This window comes from Coregonus clupeaformis, chromosome 1 (assembly GCF_020615455.1).
Source record: "Coregonus clupeaformis isolate EN_2021a chromosome 1, ASM2061545v1, whole genome shotgun sequence".
Classification (NCBI taxonomy): Eukaryota; Metazoa; Chordata; class Actinopteri; order Salmoniformes; family Salmonidae; genus Coregonus; species Coregonus clupeaformis.
The window spans coordinates 41,417,720-41,439,765 of NC_059192.1; the positions used below are offsets into that span (position 1 = coordinate 41,417,720).

Below are 22,046 nucleotides of genomic sequence, written 5' to 3' on the forward strand. Positions count from 1 at the left end.
CCCTGATTATCGTTAACAGTTGACAAAGACTACTAAGACAATGACCAATATTTATACAGTCCTATCACCAGATTACTGTTCTGCAGGGAACGACACTAGACAGAGTTCAATGTACACCACATTCCTATGATATCCGAGTGTAGGAGGGGGAGGGCTGAAATCTCTGTGCTACAAAATAACTGGGAAAAATAGATCATTTGCAGTTGCGATCTGTAAAGTTGAGGCGGGGCAGAAGGCGTCAGCAATCTGTGAGACTGGCGTTTTTCTCATTTATGCAACTCTTCCGTTCTCCCTAACATGCCTCAAGCAAGCATGAAAATAAACAGGTTCTGCCGGGGTAGGTGATAAAGCCACGCAGCACGCGTCCAGCCCGGACTAGAATGCGTTACAGTCTCAGTGGAGAATACGTTTCGAGAGAAGGACTAAATAATAACAACAGCCTAAACTGAAACCATGGACGTATTAAATTCATGAAGAATCTCAGTTGAGCCATAAAGTGAGTTCTCAAATTTTCAGTAAACATATAGGAAGATAATGTGTAACATTTCTCTCTTAGTTAGTTGAATTTAAGCTATACTCTTTTTCAAATCAACATATTAATTTGTTCGTGGAATTTGTTTTTTGGATTTATACCTACTTTATTCAAACACAAAAATAGCAAAGTTATAGATATTTCCTAGAAAAAAACTATTATTTTAAGTGTATGTTTGTTAGTAGTCTCATTATCCTCAGCATTTTTGCATTATGTTGGGCTTTTGAGAACTGTATTTCCACAGAGTTTCTAAACCCCGAGGCGCAACATCGCTAGACTTCCGGGAAAGCTTGCGAAACAGACAAAACAGACCAGACGGGGTTTGAGAAGTCAATGAGAGAAGTGAAAAATGATTCCTTAGTTGTTAATTTTCTCGTAATCTAAAGGCACAACCTAGATTCCAGCCAATGTCTTAAGTAGTTGAACATGTTATTACTCAAACCTCGTGAAAGTGACACACTGAAACGTTTATGCCTGTGTGGAAGGAGTGCCTTTGACGGCCTGCACATGCGCAGTTCGGCGCGAGACGTCTTAGATCCGATGACGTATTTTTACGCATTAGTTTTGCTAGCCAATGTCGCCATGACAGCGCCTACTAGCGTGATCAGGGATTCTATTGGAGAAGCAGTTTTAGCCTATCTTCATACTGTACGGTCTTTGGTATTTCTGTCTCTTTCTGTCTTTTTTTAGTGCCTAAATGAATTTGCAAATGGTGGAAGAATTGACTGTTGTGCCAGGGGGAGGAGCCACTTCCTAAGCCTTTTTACCCTGTGGCATATGTCCCCCTTTCCACTTTAAATTTGTTTTAGTGTTGGGTTACACAGGGACATGTATAAAGAAATATGAATATGTAAATGGTGACATATTTTGTTTAAGGCTGATTTTGCAAATATGGGCACTTTTGGATGTTAAATGTTTTAGAAAATGAAACCTCTTGAAACTGCTTTTTTATCAATCTGAATATTTTTTTCACTCTGTCTGGAAACAAGATCTAATAGCGGCAGGGATGTAGCTCAGTTGGTAGAGCATGGCATTTGCAACGCCAGGGTTGTGGGTTCGATTCCAGTATAAAAAAATAAAAATGTATGCACTCACTAACTGTAAGTCGCTCTGGATAAGAGCGTCTGCTAAATGACTAAAATGTAAATGTAGTGGCTGAGACCATACTATTTAAGAATATACAGATTTTTATCGGTTCCCCCAAATACCCCAGGGGAAATGTCATTACCACCACGTCATCAAATTTGCTATTTTAGTTGAAAAGGAAATTACAGAAATTGTGCCAAGGGTATTTTATAAAACATTTCACATTATCATTTTTTTAATCATGTTTTTTTTCTTCTATTTGGAAGTTTTCTTAATTATATGTATTCATCATTGTCATGTCTAAATGTCCATATATGCCTTGATGATACTCAGAAACATGTATTTACCACATCAAAATCTTAATATTTTACATTATTTTCGGAATTATCTTAAGAATAAGCATATAAGGTTCACATATGGGAAAAATCATCAATATCAATTGTAATTTATACACCCTTTCATCAAAAATATGTACCGCCATGGTAATGACTTAGCATTGTGGTAATGACAGAGTGGTGGAAATGACATTTCAGATAAAACAACTGATGAAAAATACCTTTAAACATTTTAATGTTACAGTTGTACATGTTTAATTTTATTGTACTGATGTCTGACATTGAAGACGTTTCCCAAGTTTGTTCTTCAAATTGGGTGTGAAGTCTTCCAGTAGAGTTTGAAGGATACCGTACACCTTTTCCTCTACAGTCAAATGGACATTAAACTTCTCTTTTGTTTTCTTCTCTCTCTCTTCTGACTTTCCACTCAAACCACCATGTTTGTTGTCCACCATCAAAGAGGAAGTCTGGAGATCTTTCTCTTTGCAAAGAGAGCACTCTCGATACATGCACTCTTTGGTCATCTTCTCGCAACACAAAGACCCAACCAATTCTTAAATGTTGCTGCTTTTAACCACTCCATGATATAACAACTGAAAGTTGGCATGTGTCCCTGTCTTTCACTGATGGATTGACAATCCAAAAGGGATGTCTTTTGGTGAACTTAGTGTACGACAGCTTGACCTCTGGTAATTCTATCTTGAACTTCTGATGGAGTTTTGCCAGTATGTCATTCAGGTATTGCTTCTGCATTTTATTCTTGTGTCTTGTCATTGTTTCCCTTTTTCCTGTTGATGCTCGACTGTTATCATCACGTTCAAATAGCCTTTTTATTTAATCTTCTATTGCTGGGCTGATTGCATTCAAATGTTTCTGTCTTGAGTACTGCAGACAGGTTGGCCGTTTGTTGTTTGCCCGCATTGTCTTTGCAGAGAATCCAAATTCTCTTTGTGCCATTTTCACCATGCAATACTTTTTCAGTATTTTCCTAGCCAAAACCTTGGAGATCACTTGTTGGTCTTTTGCACTCTGTTGCTTCTGGTATTTCTCTCGCAGCTCTGAGATGATGGTGTTATGTTATTCTTCTAAGATTCTGTGGCTTTGACCGCATTTGGTGTTTTGTTTTTGTTCTGGGGGAATCCAAAGTCCGGATCTTCTCTGGCAATCTATCATATATTTTTTGTAATATTTTCTCCGTTTTCTTTCCGCGGCCTCCAACTTCATATTGGCCATACATAGATCTCTGTAGACTTTGGATCTGTTTTTTTTTTCACCTTTCTATGGCCTCTCTGTCTTGGGGTTTCCGAGTTTTAATAGGAGGGGGAATCCGGTGCCATTTGAGGGGCAGGCAGGTAATCATTCTGTATCTGTAAGACTTCAGTTGAGTGTAGTGGTGTGTTCCTTGACAGGTATGACTCCATAACCACTATTTTCTGGATAGTTGGTGTTCTGTTACTTTGGTTTATTTTCCCCCTTTTTTTCTCACTGGGAAAGTTGTGAGATGGGTTTCAGTTCACCACTTTCTTTTCTCTTAAGGTATCTTTCTTTTTGTTTCTTAAGATACTCTTGGTATTTTATAGGATCTTGTTTGATTTTGTTTATACATGTTGTTGTCCTCTCCTTGGTTGATTTAGGGGGCATCTTATATAAAAATAAAAATAATAATAATTAAAGTCAGTAAAAACCATAGTAAGTCACATAAATAGACATCAAAATCACACAATCATCCTAACATAATACAAAATGTAATGGCCTTATTTAGCAAATAAGTGTTCAATTTCAACTTAACCATGATCATATATGTAATTTGTGTGTTTTTTCAGGTCTTAAGTTAAGTAAAAATTAATGAACTAATACATTTTGTCATTACCACCACATTCTGTCCTTTCCATCACAGTTCATTATGTGGTGGTAATAACGTGTGGTGGGAATAACATTTTTACAGTATTTGGTCATAAATAGCAGGGATTCTAGCATGCTAAATCCAGTTGAACAACTAGCATACAATGTATCGTAAATACACAATCCTAAAAACAATTTTTAAAAATCTAACATAATTTGATAACATTATAGCCTATTTGGTAATGACTTACAATAAAAATATGATCTTCTCAAGTTATATTTACCTTTATTTTTCTATAATTTCCCAGCATCAAAATTTGAATCTCCCTCCATGACATCCACATGCTCCACTGTCACTATTCATATCCATTCATATCCATGGTAACCAAGTACACAAACTTTTAAAAAAACGTTATTATCATGTAATTTGCTTGTCATGGTGGTAATGACACAATACTTAGAGACGACTGTATTTTGTGTAAAAAAAAAAGTTACAAATGGCTTATGCACATCTAATATGTATATAGTTTCCATTTATTTGACTCTTTTTTTAAACAGGTGCATTAAATATTTTATAATTATTAAGACTTTTGTGAGTGTGATACATAGTAGAATGTCAAAAGTCTGGTGTGAGACAGGACAAAAACAGTGCAAAACAGTGAAATCCAGACATGAAATGCTTCAGAAAAGAAAAAAACATTGAAAGGTGATAAAAAAGTTGAAGGTTATTTTAGTCTCTACTTAATGGATGTGAAATAAAATAAAATCGAAATCTAACCCTGAGACACAAAAGGCCTGTATTTGCAAAATCACCCATAAATAAGCAGAATTGATCATAACCTACACATCTGCCACTGTATAACTTTGTTGCCATCCCTCCTCACTACCAAGTTCTCATATTGTGTCTACCCTCTCAGGTTCTTGCTCAGGAATCAGTATGGCGCACCGCTCTCAGTGTTCCTCAGACGGGGATAACCCCCTGGACCCCAAATACCTGCCTTCCCACTGCCGTGAGGAGTACCGGCTGGCCATTGACGCACTTGTGGAGGATGACCTGGAGGGCTATTATGAATTCCTCCAGAGTGCGGATGTGGTGGACTTCCTTTCCAGACAGGAAATTGAGCACATTAGGTGCACAGTGCAAGTTCCGTACCAGAGCACTCAGCCTGAGCTCCCGTATGTGGAGTCTGAGGGAGATGGCTCTTCAGACACATACTGGCCTGTCCACTCTGACTTTGAAGCACCTGGTCTTGACCTTGGCTGGCCACAACAGCATCACTTCATAGGCCCCACCGAGGTCACCACACTGGTTAACCCCTCTGAGCCAGATATGCCCAGCATCAAGGCGCAGGCTCGTCGACTTATCAAGAATGCTCAACAAGTATGTCGATCAGCTCCATATTATATTAACACTGATTATGTTGGGCAATATGGTGTGTAACAGAAAGGATATGCAATAGTACAATAGTAAATGTAGAATCAGGGGCGTAGTCGGTTTTTGAACAAGGGGGAGGGGGCAATTCTGGTGGGGTGTGGGGGTCCTCCCCTAGAATTTCTTTGCAAATTTGAATTTATTTTCCTGCATTTTAAAGGCCCAATGCAGTTGTTTTTGATCTCAATATAAAATAATTTCTGGGTAACAATTAAGTACTGTTGTGGAAATTCTTACACAGGGACACTCAAAGTCAATCTTAAATGAATAATTGTTTATTGTCAGCGCGCTGGAGAGGTTCCAACCAATTCAATGCACCATCGTACACATGTCAATCAGGAGCTCTGCTGGGGCAGTCCCAGCAGTTGTCTTACATACAGCTAGACAACGACAAGTTATATTTGCATGACTTAGCATAATTAATTCATCATTACCGTTTTGTTTCATTCATGTGACCGACCAATACTGGTTCATAACATGTGACAGACCTTACGAGGCTTCTTCTCTCTAAGCTAAGACCTTGAAACTGAGATATCTTTCATCCTCAAAACAAAGGTCTGGGCCTACTGCCAAATTTCAGCTACTGATAGTGAGGATTCGTTCAGTCAGTCACTTGCATGAACACAGAAAATGGTTATTAGAAAAGCACATGAATAGAACACAGAAATTAGTTATTAAAAAAGCACAAATATAAAAAATGTCCAGCATATTCCCTCCTCTTATCACTTAATCTGTGATAATCATCAATACATTTTCATGTAAGCATTTAGATTTGAGCTTCTATATCAAAATACATAATTATAATAAATCATAATAAAGGTTATACTTCTATTAACGGAGTGAAATCAACACATAAAACCAGACACTTCATAATTTCAAGCCCTTCATTCTGGGTTATCATCAACAGTGGCAATGTATTCGGCGAGATCAGTCATATTAGAAGCATGATCTAGGACAAAAGTTCAACCTTCATCGCCAATGATTGCACAAGTGCCCCCTTGACCTGCCAAAAGATAGTAAGAGCCTCTCTGTTTTGCAGAGCCAATTTACGCAATTATTTTAGCATTGCCAATTTTCTCCATGTCTCTAGAGATCTCCCGAATTTGGTCTAGGGCACATGCATATTGAATTTCACAGGGAAGAGAGAGAACAAGTGTTATAACAGTTTCACACCAACCTTGATAAGAATGAGATTGGGGCAAGGTTAGCCCAAGCTACAGTCTAGTGTCTCTCCTCACAATTTAGGGACATAGCTCTGTCTCTAGAAGCCTCACCTTTCCAAATCATAATTATAACTATTGATAAATTATCCAACCCAAATTTAGAATGATAGTCCTTAGGGCTTCACGTTGGTTCTATCACTTTAATTTAAGACCCTCAACTTAACACACACCGATACTGGCAGAATGTACATTGACATACAGTATATTCATCTTATATTTCCAGCATTAACTATTCTCATCACGTGTGGTAATGACAGAGTGGTATCTCAATCCATTCTTAATCTAAATTGCTATAAATGTCGCAGTGTGCAGATCTCCACAATCAATCTGATACCCCAAATAAACAATTTTGGATAAGCCTAAATCAATTACGGGCACGGTTGACCCCCCACCTCCCTCCAGGCACTCATCCTTCTGGCGTTTCTTCATGTTCTTCTTCAGACAGTGTTTCAGTTCATCTTTTTAATGGCACATGTTCAAAGTGGGTGGCCCTTGATAATGTCTCTCACCTGATCCGCCACTGTCCTTTACAGTCCATTATGTCTTGTCCATTTTCCTACCAGTACACCAACAGCATGAGAGAAGTTTGAACGGGATCTCTCTCCATGCTCACTCCACATGGACTCATGTCGCACTCCTGAGAGAAAAGGCATGAGAGAAAACACAGTCGATAGCTTCGACTGGATGCTCTGTACAGGTTGCTGGCTCGGTCTCAGGTCTCACGGTAGAAGTGGTGGACCATCGTGAACGCAGTTTTCTCCATTATTTCAGCCGGTTAGAGGGGGTGAGGTTCACACTGTTCTCGGCCTAATTATCTTCCATGCATCTAGATACCATCTGTGTTCACCTTCGTCGAGAGAGAGAGGACAGACCAGAACAACAGTTTAGTTTAGGGCATTTCTGATTCAGGAAATCCAGACAAATTATTTACTGTATGACTAATTATTACTACTACCAATATTCTTAACACAGATTTCTAAAACAAATGTCAAAGAGAATAACACACAGTTGATAATTTTTTATTTTTTTCAAATTGGCTTATACTCCCATATCATCTTGCCGATCTTTTATTTTTATTTTTTATTTAACCTTTATTTAACCAGGTAAGCCAGTTGAGAACAAGTTCTCATTTACAACTGCGACCTGGCCAAGATAAAGCAAAGCAGTGCGATAAAAACAACAACACAGAGTTACATATGGGGTAAAACAAAACATAAAGTCGAAAATACAACAGAAAATATATATAGAGTGTGTGCAAATGTAGCAAGTTATGGAGGTAAGGCAATAAATAGGCTATAGTGCAAAATAATTACAATTAGTATTAACACTGGAATGATAGATGTGCAAGAGATTATGTGCAAATAGAGATACTGGGGTGCAAATTAGCAAAATAAATAACAATATGGGGATGAGGTAGTTGGGTGGGCTAATTTCAGATGGGCTGTGTACAGGTGCAGTGATCGGTAAGCTGCTCTGACAACTGACGCTTAAAGTTAGTGAGGGAGATAAGTGTCTCCAGCTTCAGAGATTTTTGTAATTTGTTCCAGTCATTGGCAGCAGAGAACTGGAAGGAATGACGGCCAAAGGAGGTGTTGGCTTTGGGGATGACCAGTGAAATATACCTGCTGGAGCGCATACTACGGGTGGGTGTTGCTATGGTGACCAATGAGCTAAGATAAGGCGAGGATTTGCCTAGCAGTGATTTATAGATGGCCTGGAGCCAGTGGGTTTGGTGACGAATATGTAGTGAGGACCAGCCAACAAGAGCGTACAGGTCACAGTGGTGGGTAGTATATGGGGCTTTGGTGACAAAACGGATGGCACTGTGATAGACTACATCCAATTTGCTGAGTAGAGTGTTGGAGGCTATTTTGTAAATGACATCGCCGAAGTCAAGGATCGGTAGGATAGTCAGTTTTACAAGGGCATGTTTGGCAGCATTAGTGAAGGAGGCTTTGTTTCGAAATAGGAGGCCGATTCTAGATTTAACTTTGGATTGGAGATTCTTAATGTGAGTCTGGAAGGAGAGTTTACAGTCTAACCAGACACCTAGGTATTTGTAGTTGTCCACATACTCTAGGTCAGACCCGTCGAGAGTAGTGATTCTAGTCGGGTGGGCGGGTGCCAGCAGCGTTCGATTGAAGAGCATGCATTTAGTTTTACTAGTGTTTAAGAGCAGTTGGAGGATACTGAAGGAGTGTTGTATGGCATTGAAGCTCGTTTGGAGGTTTGTTAACACAGTGTACAATGAAGGACCAGATGTATACAAAATGGTGTCGTCTGCATAGAGGTGGATCTGAGAGTCACAAGCAGCAAGAGCGACATCATTGATATACACGGAGAAAAGAGTTGGCCCAAGAATTGAACCCTGTGGCACCCCCATAGATCTCACCGCAGAGTTACAGCACCAGGGAGTTACAACTCTTGATAACTCAATAAGGAAATAATTGTATCCCATAAGGTAATGGTAAAATAGACTAGAGACAGTTGTCCCTCATTCAGGGGCAGCGCTCTCTCTCTGTCCTTCTCGTGGTCCAAATCACACATAGGACTTTTGATAAATTATAAACTTCTTCAAATTAATAGTGTTTACATACCCCATTTAAATCTCACCCAGTGTCTCTAGTCTTTCTCGTGAGGGTGATCAGGCCTCACCAGAAAGTCAGATCAGAGGACAGAGGTCATTCAACCCCATTAAGTGAGTGTTTGTTTCCCTGTACCTCAGACATTATTTAAAGATATTTTAAACATTTCAAACATTTTGTGTATCAGGTTTACATTGGATTTTTCAGTACATTTCTTATCAAGAGAATGTACATGTGTGCAACCAAAACTCTGACAATAGAAACTTAGAAATAGAAATTTCATTTGTGTACAGCATCTTTTCTAATCCGTGAACCCTACCCCCAAAATAATACAAAATAAAAAGACCCCACACAATAAATCAAACAAGAGTATTAACCACTATCAAATATTAATTAACAGGTGGGTTGTGTGTGGGTGCTGGCGTGTGTGTGGTAAAAATCATAGGTTAAAAACAAACAAAATGTCCTTAATTTGGGAGCTCCCTTAACAGCTGGATCCGGGTACCTTTAACTGCTCTCCCAAGGCACTTGCCTTAGGAAGCCTTTCAAAGGGAGAGATACAGAATAATTGATAAACATGAAAAAAAGACTTGGTAGCGGACATTCCATCAGTCATATATAGAATTATACTTCAGACACATCAGATAATACAGTGTCTCGTCAAGCTGAATAGGCACTTTCTAAAGTAAACAATCCCAGATCCCCTCTCTTGCAATCATTGTCATTTTGACCTGTTGCGTTGACATACAATTCTGTACAAACATAAACTAGTCAAAATATGAAAAATGTTGTTTAACAAATCTGCTAGGACCTTCAAAAAGTTGGTGCTGGCTTATCAGCTCAGTACTTCAAACATTTACTTGGATCTACTTCATTCTGGACACAATTCCACGTAATGGGAAAAGATGATTGTTTTAGATTACATTACCTTCTTACTTAAATCACTGGTGCTACCCAGACTATAGAATTGATTAATAATAATTGGAAATTGTCAAAAATGTGTCTTATTCAATTATTCATACCTCTGTCCCAAATTTCCCCACTGTCTCTCTTACCCCCACTGTGTCCCTTACAACTAGTTGGAGTACAGTGTGTACTGGCAGCTATCTATTGTTCCACAGGAAGCTTATCTCTTAACCCAAACACCAGATAGCTTAAACATGAGAGCAGTGGACCAGGCCTTGAAGAGTGAGCAGCCTCTAATTTAAGTTGCAATGCTCAATAACAGTACCTTACTGTAATAGTTTTCCATTAAAGTGGTCAAAAATAAAATATGTTTTGTTGTTGCAAAAAACATTTCTCAAGCAAGAATGTCACTAGGACTGTCTGGGAGTGGTCTGAGTGGGGGTGGTGGAAGGGCATCAAAGTGGTGCATTAACCACAGTGTAAATCAATCCACCAGAGCAGAAGGGCCTAATGGGAGGGAAATATAACCTAACCTGAAAACTAGCTGTTAATTGCAGAGAGGTTTGGAACTGGTCTATTAACTTATATCGTAACTCCACCCATGCAAAACCTGCTGATTAAAACGTCCTGTGTTGATTTTATTTTCAACCAGCAACTATCAGGAAATAACAGTTGAAATGTTCAGCTGTTATACAATATGATACAACATTTGATATGATACATATTTTTGACTGCACTGGGCCTTTAACAAGATTTGCCATTACTCATGGATTCTCTGGAAGGTTTGTAGAAAACATAGTAAAATAAAGGAAATAAAACATTTAGTGGTGTTTTAAGGACAACATAGGAAATATAATGGGTGTGAAAATGTTTACCAATTAAATTTCATCCTCAAAGCATTATTTTCCCTCAAAATTAAATAAAGTTTATGTGGTTGGCTTGCCACTTTATATATACAAAAGATTAAACATGAAAAACCCTTGTTTGTTTTTTGAGGTGCACATGAAGAGGACTATTCCAATATGCTCTGTTGGTCAATATTCTCAACATGTGCAATATATTTTTTGCAGATATCTTGTACCAATCTGTCTGTATAGGCTTTTATCCATAACAAGGCCCAGGCATAAAACAAGCCTTGGTAAGTCTTATCTCTGCCAGAACGGCCGAGAGCCTTCTGTAGCGTGAAGCAGCTTGATGTACAAGTACCCCCCCTGGACAGGATGCTAGTCTGTCACAGGGCCTTACCCCCATCCATCTCCTTAATGCTGAGTGTCAAGCAGAGAGGCATCAGGTCAAATTCTCAACTAGGCATCAAACCCCCAACCTTTCAAGTCCAAGGCAGTTATTTCAAAATATTATCAGCATACTTTCTATCTGGTTTTAGACATTCAATAAGGGATGCACCAATGTGGATATTGTGGGCCGACACCGATATCATCTTTTATTTTACATTTTATGGCCATTCTAGCACAGATAGAAACTGCAACCAAGTTTCTATGTTCATAAGGCTAATAAGAAAATATGTGAAATTATTTGATTATATTTTTTACTTGCATCACAAAGTGACTGAAATCCATTCAAAAGGTTTTTGAAAGTTCACAAAAACATCACAGAAGATCATCAGGTAGCAATTTTGTGTCTAGAAAATAAGATCTTCATTGCTTTCAATTGCGGTTACGTCACTGTCCCTTCTGACGAGACCTGCACGGCTTGTGAGCATCATAGAAGGAACAGAATACATGTGTTCCTGTGAGTCGTAGCTTTCAGTGATGGGGTCATAATAGCTGATAGCTCTAACCGTTCAAAAGTTGAGCTAAATTTGTAGGAAAATTCTTGGGGGAAAGCATTTGCCCCCTTTCTGATGTTCAACATTTTTGCATATTCTTTATATTGAATGTTATCAGATCTTCAACCAAAACCTAATATTAGATAAAGGGAACCTGAGTTTACAAATAACAAATTAAATATATACTTATTTGTATTTATTAAATTAACAAAGTTATGCAACACCCAATTCCCCTGTGTGAAAAAGTAATTGCCCCCTTACACTCAATAACTGGTTGTGCCACCTTTAGCTGCAATGACTGCAACCAAATGCTTCCTGTAGTTGTTGGTCAGTCTCTCACATCTCTCACATGAACTGCTTGTTTCAAGTCCTGCCACAACATCTCAATTGGGATTAGGTCTGGACTTTGACTAGGCCATTCCAAAACTTCAAATGTGTTGCTTTTTAGCCATTTTCATGTAGACTTGATTGTGTGTTTTGAATTATAGTCTTGCTGCATGACCCAGCTGCAATTCAGCTCACAGATGGATGGCCTGACATTCTCCTGTAGAATTCTCTGAAACAGAGCAGAATTCATGGTTCCTTCTATTAAGGCAAGTCGTCCAGGTCCTGATATCCAATTGGTAGTTACAGTCTTGTCCCATCACTGCAACTGCCATACGGACTCGGGAGAGGTGAAGGTCGAGAGCCATGCGTCCTCCGAAACATGACCCTACCAAGCCGCACTGCTTCTTGACACACTGCTCGCTTAACCCGGAAGCCAGCCGCACCAATGGTCGGAGGAAACACCGTCCAACTGGCGACCGTGTCAGCGTGCATGCGCCCGCCACAGGAGTCGCTGAGGAGCACAGGAGCACGATGGGACAAGGACATCCCGGCCAGCCAAACCCTCCCCTAACCCAGACGACGCTGGGCCAATTGTGCGCTGCCTTATGGGTCTCCCGGTTGCAGCCGGCTGCGACACAGCCCGGGATCGAACCCGGATCTGTAGTGACGCCTCTAGCACTGCGATGCAATGCCTTAGACCGCTGCGCCACTTGGGAGGCCTGGTATAAGGTTCTTAATGTGAAATGCAGTGTTTGGTTTTCACCAAGCATAATGGGACCCATGTCGTCCAAAAAGTTATACTTTTGACTCATCTGTCCATAGAACATTCTTCCAAGAGTCTTGATGATCATCCAGGTGCTTCCAGGTGCTTTTTTAGTAAACTTGAGTCAACTTTTTGGACAAGATGGGTCCCATTATGTCTGCCGAAAACCAAAACAGCGATGTGAGAGACTGATCAACAACTCATTGCAGCTAAAGGTGGCACAACCAGGTATTGTGTGTAAGAGGGCAATTACTTTATCACACAGGGGAATTGGGTGTTACATAACTTTGTTAATTAAATAAATATTTATTTTATAATAAATATATTTTTTGTTATTTGTAAACTCAGGTTCCCTTTATCTAATATTAGGTTTTGGTTGAAGATCTGATAACATTCAGTATAAAAAACTATGCAAAAATAGAGAAAATCAGAAAGGCGGCAAATACTTTTTCACGGCACTGCATATGCCGACTACGCCTATGTGTAGAATAACTGCACAGCATGTGTGTATAATGCCTCACTATTGCATGCTTTAACATTTGAAGTGAATGTAGGCCTAATCATAATGTTAGACAGACATTTTTGTGTCTGATAGTGAGCTCTGTTGTCCTCTCCAGGTGATCGCTGTGGTAATGGACACCTTTACAGATGTGGACATCTTTGCTGATATTCTGGATGCTGCCATGCGAAATGTTGCCGTGTATATCATTCTGGATGAACAGAATGCACACCACTTTACTACCATGGCTTCCAACTGCCAGGTCAATCTGGAGAGCATTCAAGTGAGTCTATGAAGTGGTGCAATATCTTGACAATATGTGCTGGAGTTTTCCTATTAAGACACGTTTATCATTTTGTCTTTGATGCTTGATGAATTTGGGGGCATTTTCCCTTATAAGGCTTTCCTCTGGAAGTTCATATTCAGGAAGGAACTTAAACGGAAAGGAAACTAGAGGTCAAATAGTTTGACCCGTACCGAAATGGACCTGGGGCTTTCCCACCCGGACCCGATATGCATAAATAAATTTTTTCAATATACACTACCGGTCAAAAGTTTTAGAACACCTACTCAATCAAGGGTTTTTCTTTATTTTTACTATTTTCTACATTGTAGAATAATAGTGAAGACATCGAAACTATGAAATAACACATATGGAGTGTGCAAAGCTGTTATCAAGGCAAAGGGTGGCTATTTGAAGAATCTCAAATATGAAATATATTTTGATTTGTTTAACACTTTTTTGGTTACTACATGTGTTATTTCATAGTTGTGATGTCTTCACTATTATTCGACAATGTAGAAAATAGTAAAAATAAAGAAAAAACCCTTCAATGAGTAGGTGTTCTAAAACTTTTGACTGGTAGTGTAGATACCCGTTCTGAACGGACCCGAGGACAACTAGACCCATTCCGTATAGACCTGGTCGAATCCAGACCCGGTCCGGTCAGCAGTAAATCAGCAGAAAAGTCATTTTTTAAGCTACTTTATTAACCAGAGCTGATAAAGCACAAGAAGAGGGAGAGCGGTGCGGGGGAGGGGCCGTACTGGGAGCGAGTGACTCTGCGAGCAGGGAGGAGGGAGGGAGAGATGAGAGACAGCAACCAACCAAGTCGACTCGTGCTATAGTAGATTAATAGCTTCAATAGCTAGGTTATTTATCATCAAATATGATTACGTAGAACCTGTCTTGACTGCATCAAACCAGGAGAAGCTAGCTAAGATAGCTAACGTTAGCTAGTTAGGCTAATTGAGGCTGCCGTGCATGTGCTTTCTCATCCTACAGTTACAAATAACAACAACTCCATTCAGAATATTAAGTAGCAGCCTACCTGTTGGCTCTTGGTCATTGTAGCATATCCTTCTTTAACTATTAATTCCATAATTTTCTTTGATTAGATATCTCCTAACTTTTGCCACACATGGAGGCTCTATGGCTGTAGTCTATTGCCTCTTTGATGACTTATGATTGGCCAACAACAAGCTACACATGCCACGCTCCACTCTCCTGAAAAGCAACATTAGCAGCATAAATTATTTTTAAAAATCTATCTCGCTCGACTGCAGCTGTTTGCGTTCGTATCTGTACGGGCCCTTCCTGACAAGTCAGTTAAAATTGCACATAACCGAAACCCGTGGCAATCTTATCAGATCCAACCCAGACCCATGACATTATTTATAATTCTGGAACCGGGCCCGCTTCGGTCCCGGATCGGGTCTCGGGTATTCGGGTACAGGTGGATCTGTGAAGACCAATAAAGGAAACCTGTAGGCTAGGGAGATTAATAGCTCTGCCTCTCAACTGTGAACATGAAGACCCACTGCCTCTTCCCTCATTTGTTCCCATTCAGTCAGTGAACAACAACTACTCAATTTCAATCATTATTTATATGGAACCAATTCAGTACTTTTTGGAGAACATCTAATGAGAACATAATGTTTTTATCTTGCAGTTCATGCGTGTCAGAACTGTGTCAGGCATCACCTATCGCTGTCGCTCTGGAAAGTCCTTCAAGGGTCAGATGCTGGATCGTTTCTTACTAACAGACTGCAGGGCTGTCCTGAGTGGAAACTATAGGTGAGGGTTAAAAAATGAAGAATGTGGTACAAAGTGTTTTAAAATTGTACAAATGTTGCATGAATTCTCAAGCAGACCTGACATTAGTCATGTGGATTTAAAAAACAGTACATTAAGTTTTTCTTACACCTGTGTAGTAACAAATACATAACATTATTGTTGCATAGTAATGGAGTTAAGAGTTCCTTATTCCATATTAATATATATATATATATATATATATATATATATATATATATATATATATATATATATGTTGCTTTATTATGCTGTGTAATGAAATTAAATTCATCTCTCTGCCCACAGCTTCATGTGGTCTTTTGAGAAGATTCACCGTTGCATGGCTCACCTCTTTCTTGGACAGCTTGTGACTACTTTTGATGAGGAGTTCCGGATCCTGTTTGCACAGTCCCAACCTTTGGTACCAGAAAATGTCCTTATTCCAGTGCCAGACTACAGCAGTTTATCTGACAGCCAATACAGCACTGACAGGACACCATTGTTCAGAGATCCCAGAAAGTTCCTGCCCATAGAGAGCTCTCGTCCTGAAGAATGGGCTAGACATTCCTTTGATGACCGCATGGATATGGTTCGGAAAAGGATGCCCCCTGGAAGGCGCGAGCCCATCCACAGGTCACTAGATCAGGATCCACTAGATATGTACAGAAACAAGTACTCCTCACAGCAATTTAGAATAGAGCAGCAGTCGAACACAATGGAGTTTGCTGGCTCTAAAAGGCACAGTTATGCAGAGGGAACTTATGCCAGACACTCCTCCTCTCAATTCATGCAGCACCAAGCCATGCACAACTTTGAGGAGGGTATGGCAACCCAGAGCAGGAAGATACATAGGGAACAGCATCACTACCAGAGAACAGGGCCAGAGCCAGGTTATTGTGGCTACGATGAATTCAGGGACCAAGCGTACCCTCCGATGGATCAGTATTCTGAGTCTGGGTACCCACATGGAATAGAGATAGAGCCACCAGACAACTATGACCCTGTACTGAATTATTTGTCATCATCGAACCTTGCTGTGGAGATGGGACATGGCTCATACAAATTATCACATCCAGGACAGGGTCCCTTTTGTCATTCAAACGCAAAAAGACTGAGCGTGGGCCAGCCTTATGCCTGTCAGACCTCCCCAACACAACAAAACCCGTCTGAACATAAACAGTTTTTTGTCGGGTCTGGTTCGGACCGCAAAACACAGGATCCCAGTGCAAAGCAGGGGATGCGAGATTGGAGAATCAGCTCATACCTCAGTGCATATGATGATGCCGGAGAAGAAGACATTTCACAGCCTATTGGAAATGACCCCTTTGAAGAGCCCCTTAATCCCTCACAAGGAATATTATTTGCTCCACTGGTATCAGATCCCAAGTTTAATGCCAAAGAGTTACCCAAGATTGCAGGGCACAGGTTAAACAAGACCACACGCTCAGAACATTCAAGAACACCAGATATTATTGTTAGCATGGCAACAGATGAAGGCGACAAATCAGAGGAGATGGATATAAAAGAGCCCAAAAGAGAAGAGTCATTCCGTAGGAGGTTCAACCCTGCTATCCAAAGGACCTCTAGGCTAAGATCTTCACTGATCTTCAGCTCACAACTAGAACAGCATATCTCTCAAGAACTGAACCTTACCTCAGGCCAACATTGCGAGGAAACTGCCAATGAGGAAGATGACCAATCTAGATTATCCTTGACCGCTCAGATTTTGGGAAAACGAAGATCCATAACAAGAGAACCTTTTGAATGGAGATTTAATAAGCCAGCAACAGTTGATAATTCAACCATAGAGTCTTTGAAATCTGAGGACATCACTACTGATGCCGGTGATAAGGAATTGCCAAAGAATCCTCCTGTGGGCACCGACATGGCTTCTTCAAAGGAACAACCTAAACCTGACCATGAAGAACAAACCAAAACGGGACAATCTGCACACCCATCCAAATCTGCTCAAATTGAGCAACCCAAAACCATACAAACAGCACACCTGCCATCTTCATTGAGCAATACATCCTATATAGATATGAATGATCCAGACAGTAGGTTCAAGTTTTTTAAAGAGTTGGCTGCCAAACGAAAAGCTGCAAAGGCTGCAGAGTCTGAGAGCAGCGCTGAAAAAGCTCCTCTAAATCCAGTGACTCCATTTGACTTGAAAACAAAGGACCCAGTCACAAGTGTAGAAGCTACTTTTCCAGTGGCTCCACTAAATCAAGCAGATAAATCCACCAAAAAGCCAGCTACATCAACAGAGACCCTACTTAAACCAGAAGATACTTCAACCAAAAAGCCAGCAACATCAACAGAGACCCCACCTAATCCAGCAGATACTTCCACCAAAAAGCCAGCTACATCAACACAGGCCTCATCAGAAACACTGGAGACCTCACCAGTCTCACAGGAGAACAAAACATCCATGGCAACACATGGCTCATTAGATCTTGATGTCAAAGACCATGCTTCTAAAAATAAAGAACAGGAAGACCTTAATCTTCCCAAAACTGAGAAGATTGAGTTGAAGAACAGTCAGAACCAAAGTGTGTCTAAAGTTAACCCTAGAGATACAAGTGCATTTCTTAAGCACACCTCAAAAGAGTGTATCTTTAACATCGCCCCAAAGGATTTTAGTTTATATAAACTATCACCAAAGGAACCAAAGTCATCAAATCCTGCTTCAAAGGAGCTGATCCCATCTTTTCCACTCACCCTAACAGAAGCTAGCTCATCTTTATCTCAGACACCAACGAGTTCCAGTTTAACTAATCTCACTTCATTTAAACATGCAGCAAAAGATTTGAGCTCAGCCCTTACCCCCACCCTTAAGGAGTCCAGTTCATCTAACCCCCCGTCAAAGCAGCAATTACCATCCTCTAAACCAGTCACAATAGAGTCCAATATACCTCTGAGCCCCACCCAATTCAAATCAAGTGTCTCTTCTCATCCCATTCCATCAAAATCCAGCACCTCCGTTCATACCATCCCATTGCAATCAAGTCCCCCCACTATTCCTGGTCCAGTTGAGCCAGTTGTGTCTCCCAAACCTGACAAAACTGATTCCAAGGAATCTCTCAGCCCTACCCCAATGCAATCTTGCTCGTCCTCAATCCTTGCCCCTGCAACAGAATTTAGCCTCCTGCCAAGCCCTACCCAAACAAAATCCAGTTCCTTACCTATGTCCACCTTAATTGGGTCCACTTCATCAACACCAATGGAGTCTAACACCTCTCCCAATCCCTCCACAAAGGAGTCATTGTTTACAATTGCCACAACTGAGTTGAAGTCACCCTCTCCAAAGACCAACCCAATAAATTCCCACTCCTCTCCTAGTCCTGGCCAAGATGAGTTGGTTTTGTCCCCCAAACCCTCCAAAACAGCATCCAACTCCTCTCCAAAGCCCACCACAGCAGAGTTCAATGACTCTCCCAACTCCTCACTTCCATCGGCAAAGCATGTCACGGAACAAACTGACAAATCTCCTATCCTAACACCAACACAATCTAGTTATTCTTCCAATCCAACAACAAGAGAACCCAACCCTCTTCCTAACAACACCTCAACAGAACCAGGTGCATCTCCTGACCCTACCCCAACAGATTCAAGTGCATCTTCTAACCCTACCCAAACAAAATCACATTCCTCCCCTATGTCTGCTTCAGGTGGATCTGTTTTGTGCCCCAAGCCTGGCCAAACAAAATCTATCACTTCTCCAAACCTCACCCCAACAGAATATTGTTCCTCTCCTAATCATACCCCAACTGAGCCTACCTCACCATTCAAACCTGTCCTTGTGGAATCCAGCCCATCAAGTAACTCAAACCCAACTGAATCCACTGCCTCTCATGACACTGTCCCAGCTCCATCCGTCATTGTGGATAACAGTAAGGAGGACAAACTAAGTAACCTTATCAAGGAGCAAAAAGCTGGAAGTTCTCCTGATGCTAAATGTGAGAAGAAAGCAGGTGATGCTGAGACAATGAGCAAAACTGGTCCTGGAGAATCCGCCTCCCATGGACCTCAGAGTCCTGATGAGACCAAAGAGAGTAGCAGCACTATAAAACCAGAGAGCCCTACAGATCAAACCAATCCCATATCACCCCCAGTGAAGCAAGCTAAAGTAAGCCAGTCCCACTACCATTCATCTACTGCCAATGTACTCTCTAGCAGCAACCTAAGAGATGACACAAAGCTCCTTTTAGAGCAGATTTCTGCTAACAGCCAGAGCCGGACAGAACTCACTAAAGAATCTGCTGTCACTGATGATGCCAAACAGGATGAGGCTGACCGGGGTGTTAGTGGTAAGGAGGAAGCATCGGCCCAAGGACAGAGCAAAGGCCCGACTAGAACTTCTCAGGAGCGGGAGAAGCTACTTCAGAGAATTGAGAGCATGCGGAAGGAGAGGAAAGTATACAGCCGCTTTGAGGTAAAGTACCATACTGTATCAATAGGCCAGTAGCAATTTAACAAAATACAATTTTAAGGTACCTACTGTATTATGTTTTCACTCACACCTGCTTTCCTTCATGTGAGCTCATGTTTTCTGCTTATTATTCTGTATTTTGATAGATGGCGCCTTAACCAGGGATCGGAAGGATGAGTGAGTATGGAGAAAGACCATCGCTCATTTCCCTCAAAAATGTGTCCTTTAACTATGTCCATTCCCCAAAAGACTCAAATCACAGGTTGGAAAGGCACAGCTAGCTAACCAACAGAGAGATATTATTCTCAGGTTTCTATATTAGAGGGTTTCTCCGAATGGACTATCTGCATGTAAAGGATTAAGGTTTTTGCGAACATGAACAGAAACTTGACTAAGTTGACTAAGTTTACCAACATGGACTACTGTATAAGTAAGCAGGGACTCTACAGTGTGGACAATGGACTACTGCTATCTACAAGGTGGGACTGAAACATACAATCTCATCAGCTAAATACACAACTAAATGTGCAATATATTTGAAAATGATTGTGTTCATAGACACACCGGACACACAGGTATTGTTGACTGTATGGGTCAAATGCAATGTAATATCTGTTACTCTCTGGGTTGTTTAATTATTGTCTGTTTGAGGATATGTTTTATATTCTAACAGCCATTTCAAAATACTAAAATTAGAATCACCATTAATCATCATAGAAAATGTAATCATCATAAACAGTGCAAGTATAGCTTTCAAATAGTTAATGGACCACTTTTTTCATTGGGAATGCTTTAGTAGGTTATTAGGTGTAACAAATCATGATGACAATGTGCTAGATAAAACAAATACAGGTAACTGCCAAAATAAAGGAAACACTTGAGTAAATGAGGGATACAAAGTATATTGAAAGCAGGTGCTTCCACACAGGTGTGGTTCCTGAGTTAATTAAGCGATTAACATCCCATCATGCTTTGGGTCATGTATAGAAATGCTGGGCCTGCCATTATTTTGGATACTATTGCTATACCCCTATAGGATGACAATGCCCCATCCATAGGGCACAAGGGCACTGAATGGTTTGATGAGCATGAAAACGATGTAAACCACAAGCCATGGCCGTCTCAGTCACCAGATCTCAACCCAATTTAACACTTATGGGAGATTCTGGAGTGGCGCCTGAGACAGCATCTTCCACCACCATCAACAAAACACCAAATGATGGAATTTCTCGTGGAAGAATGGTGTTGCATCCCTCCAATAGAGTTCAAGACACTTGCAGAATCTATGTCAAGGTGCATTGAAGCTGTTCTGGCTCGTGGTGGCCCAACGCCCTATTAAAAAACATTATGTTGGTGTTTCTTTTATTTTGGCAGTTACCTGTATATGCTTGAATAATCATGTTTATTTGCACAAAAATGTTAATGCCATGGGACATTGCTATCTCCATTTTGGACTTTCAAAAGTATGTGGGCACCTGCTCATCGAACATAATTCCAAATCATGGGCATTAATATGGAGTTGGTCCCCCCCTTTGCTGCTATAACAGCCTCCACTCTTCTGGGAAGGCTTTCCACTAGATTTTGGAACATTGCTGCGGGGACTTGCTTCTATTCAGCCACAAGAGCATTTGTGATGTTGGGCGATTAGGCCTGGCTCGCAGTCGGCGTTCCAATTCATCCAAAAGGTGTTCGATGGGGTTGAGGTCAGGGCTCTGTGCAGACCAGTCAAGTTCTTCCACACCGATCTCGACAAACCATTTCTGTATGGATCTCGCTTTGTACAAGGAGGCATTATCATGCTGAAACAGGAAAGGGCCTTCCCCAAACTGTTGCCACAAAGTTGGAAGCACAGAATCGTCTAGAATGTCATTGTATTCTGTAGTGTTAAGATTTCCCTTCACTGGAATAAAGGGCTTAACCATGAAAAACAGCCCCAGACCATTATTCCTCCTCCACCAAACTTTACAGTTGGCATTATGCATTCGGCAGGTAGCGTTCTCCTGGCATCTGCCGAACCCAGATTTGTCCGTCGGACTCCCAGATGGTGAAGCAGGATTCATCACTCCAGATAACGCGTTTCCACTGCTCCAGAGACCAATGGTGGAGAGCTTTACACCACTCCAGCCGATGCTTGGCATTGCACATGGTGATCTTACGTTTGTGTGCGGCCGCTCGGCCATGGAAACCCATTTCATGAAGCGCCCGACGAACAGTTCTTATG

General features: G+C 40.8%; 1 protein-coding gene across 2 annotated transcripts; it reads left to right on the top strand.

Annotated features, from left to right (window-relative positions):
• Nucleotides 1-218: 218 nt before the first annotated feature.
• LOC121568739 (protein FAM83H) lies at nucleotides 219-20,930 on the top strand. 2 transcript variants are annotated; one of them, XM_041879148.1, is made up of 6 exons: nucleotides 219-496; nucleotides 4,713-5,176; nucleotides 13,435-13,599; nucleotides 15,269-15,393; nucleotides 15,700-19,828; nucleotides 19,972-20,930. In XM_041879148.1, the coding sequence occupies exons 2-6, from the start codon at nucleotides 4,733-4,735 to the stop codon at nucleotides 19,981-19,983; spliced, it is 4,875 nt and encodes a 1,624-aa protein (XP_041735082.1). In that variant the 5' UTR covers nucleotides 219-496; nucleotides 4,713-4,732; the 3' UTR covers nucleotides 19,984-20,930. The 2 variants fall into 2 exon arrangements, with proteins under 2 accessions (XP_041735082.1, XP_041735074.1); XM_041879140.1 differs by having other exon boundaries at nucleotides 15,700-20,930.
• The last annotated feature ends 1,116 nt before the right edge of the window (nucleotides 20,931-22,046 follow it).

Excerpts from the sequence above, each read along its gene's own strand:
- LOC121568739 (XM_041879140.1), top strand. The coding sequence starts at position 4,733 with ATGGCGCACCGCTCTCAGTGTTCCTCAGACGGGGATAACCCCCTGGAC. Across the intron at positions 13,600-15,268 it reads TCAATCTGGAGAGCATTCAA|TTCATGCGTGTCAGAACTGT; the intron begins GTGAGTCTATGA and ends TTTATCTTGCAG. Across the intron at positions 15,394-15,699 it reads GTCCTGAGTGGAAACTATAG|CTTCATGTGGTCTTTTGAGA; the intron begins GTGAGGGTTAAA and ends CTCTGCCCACAG.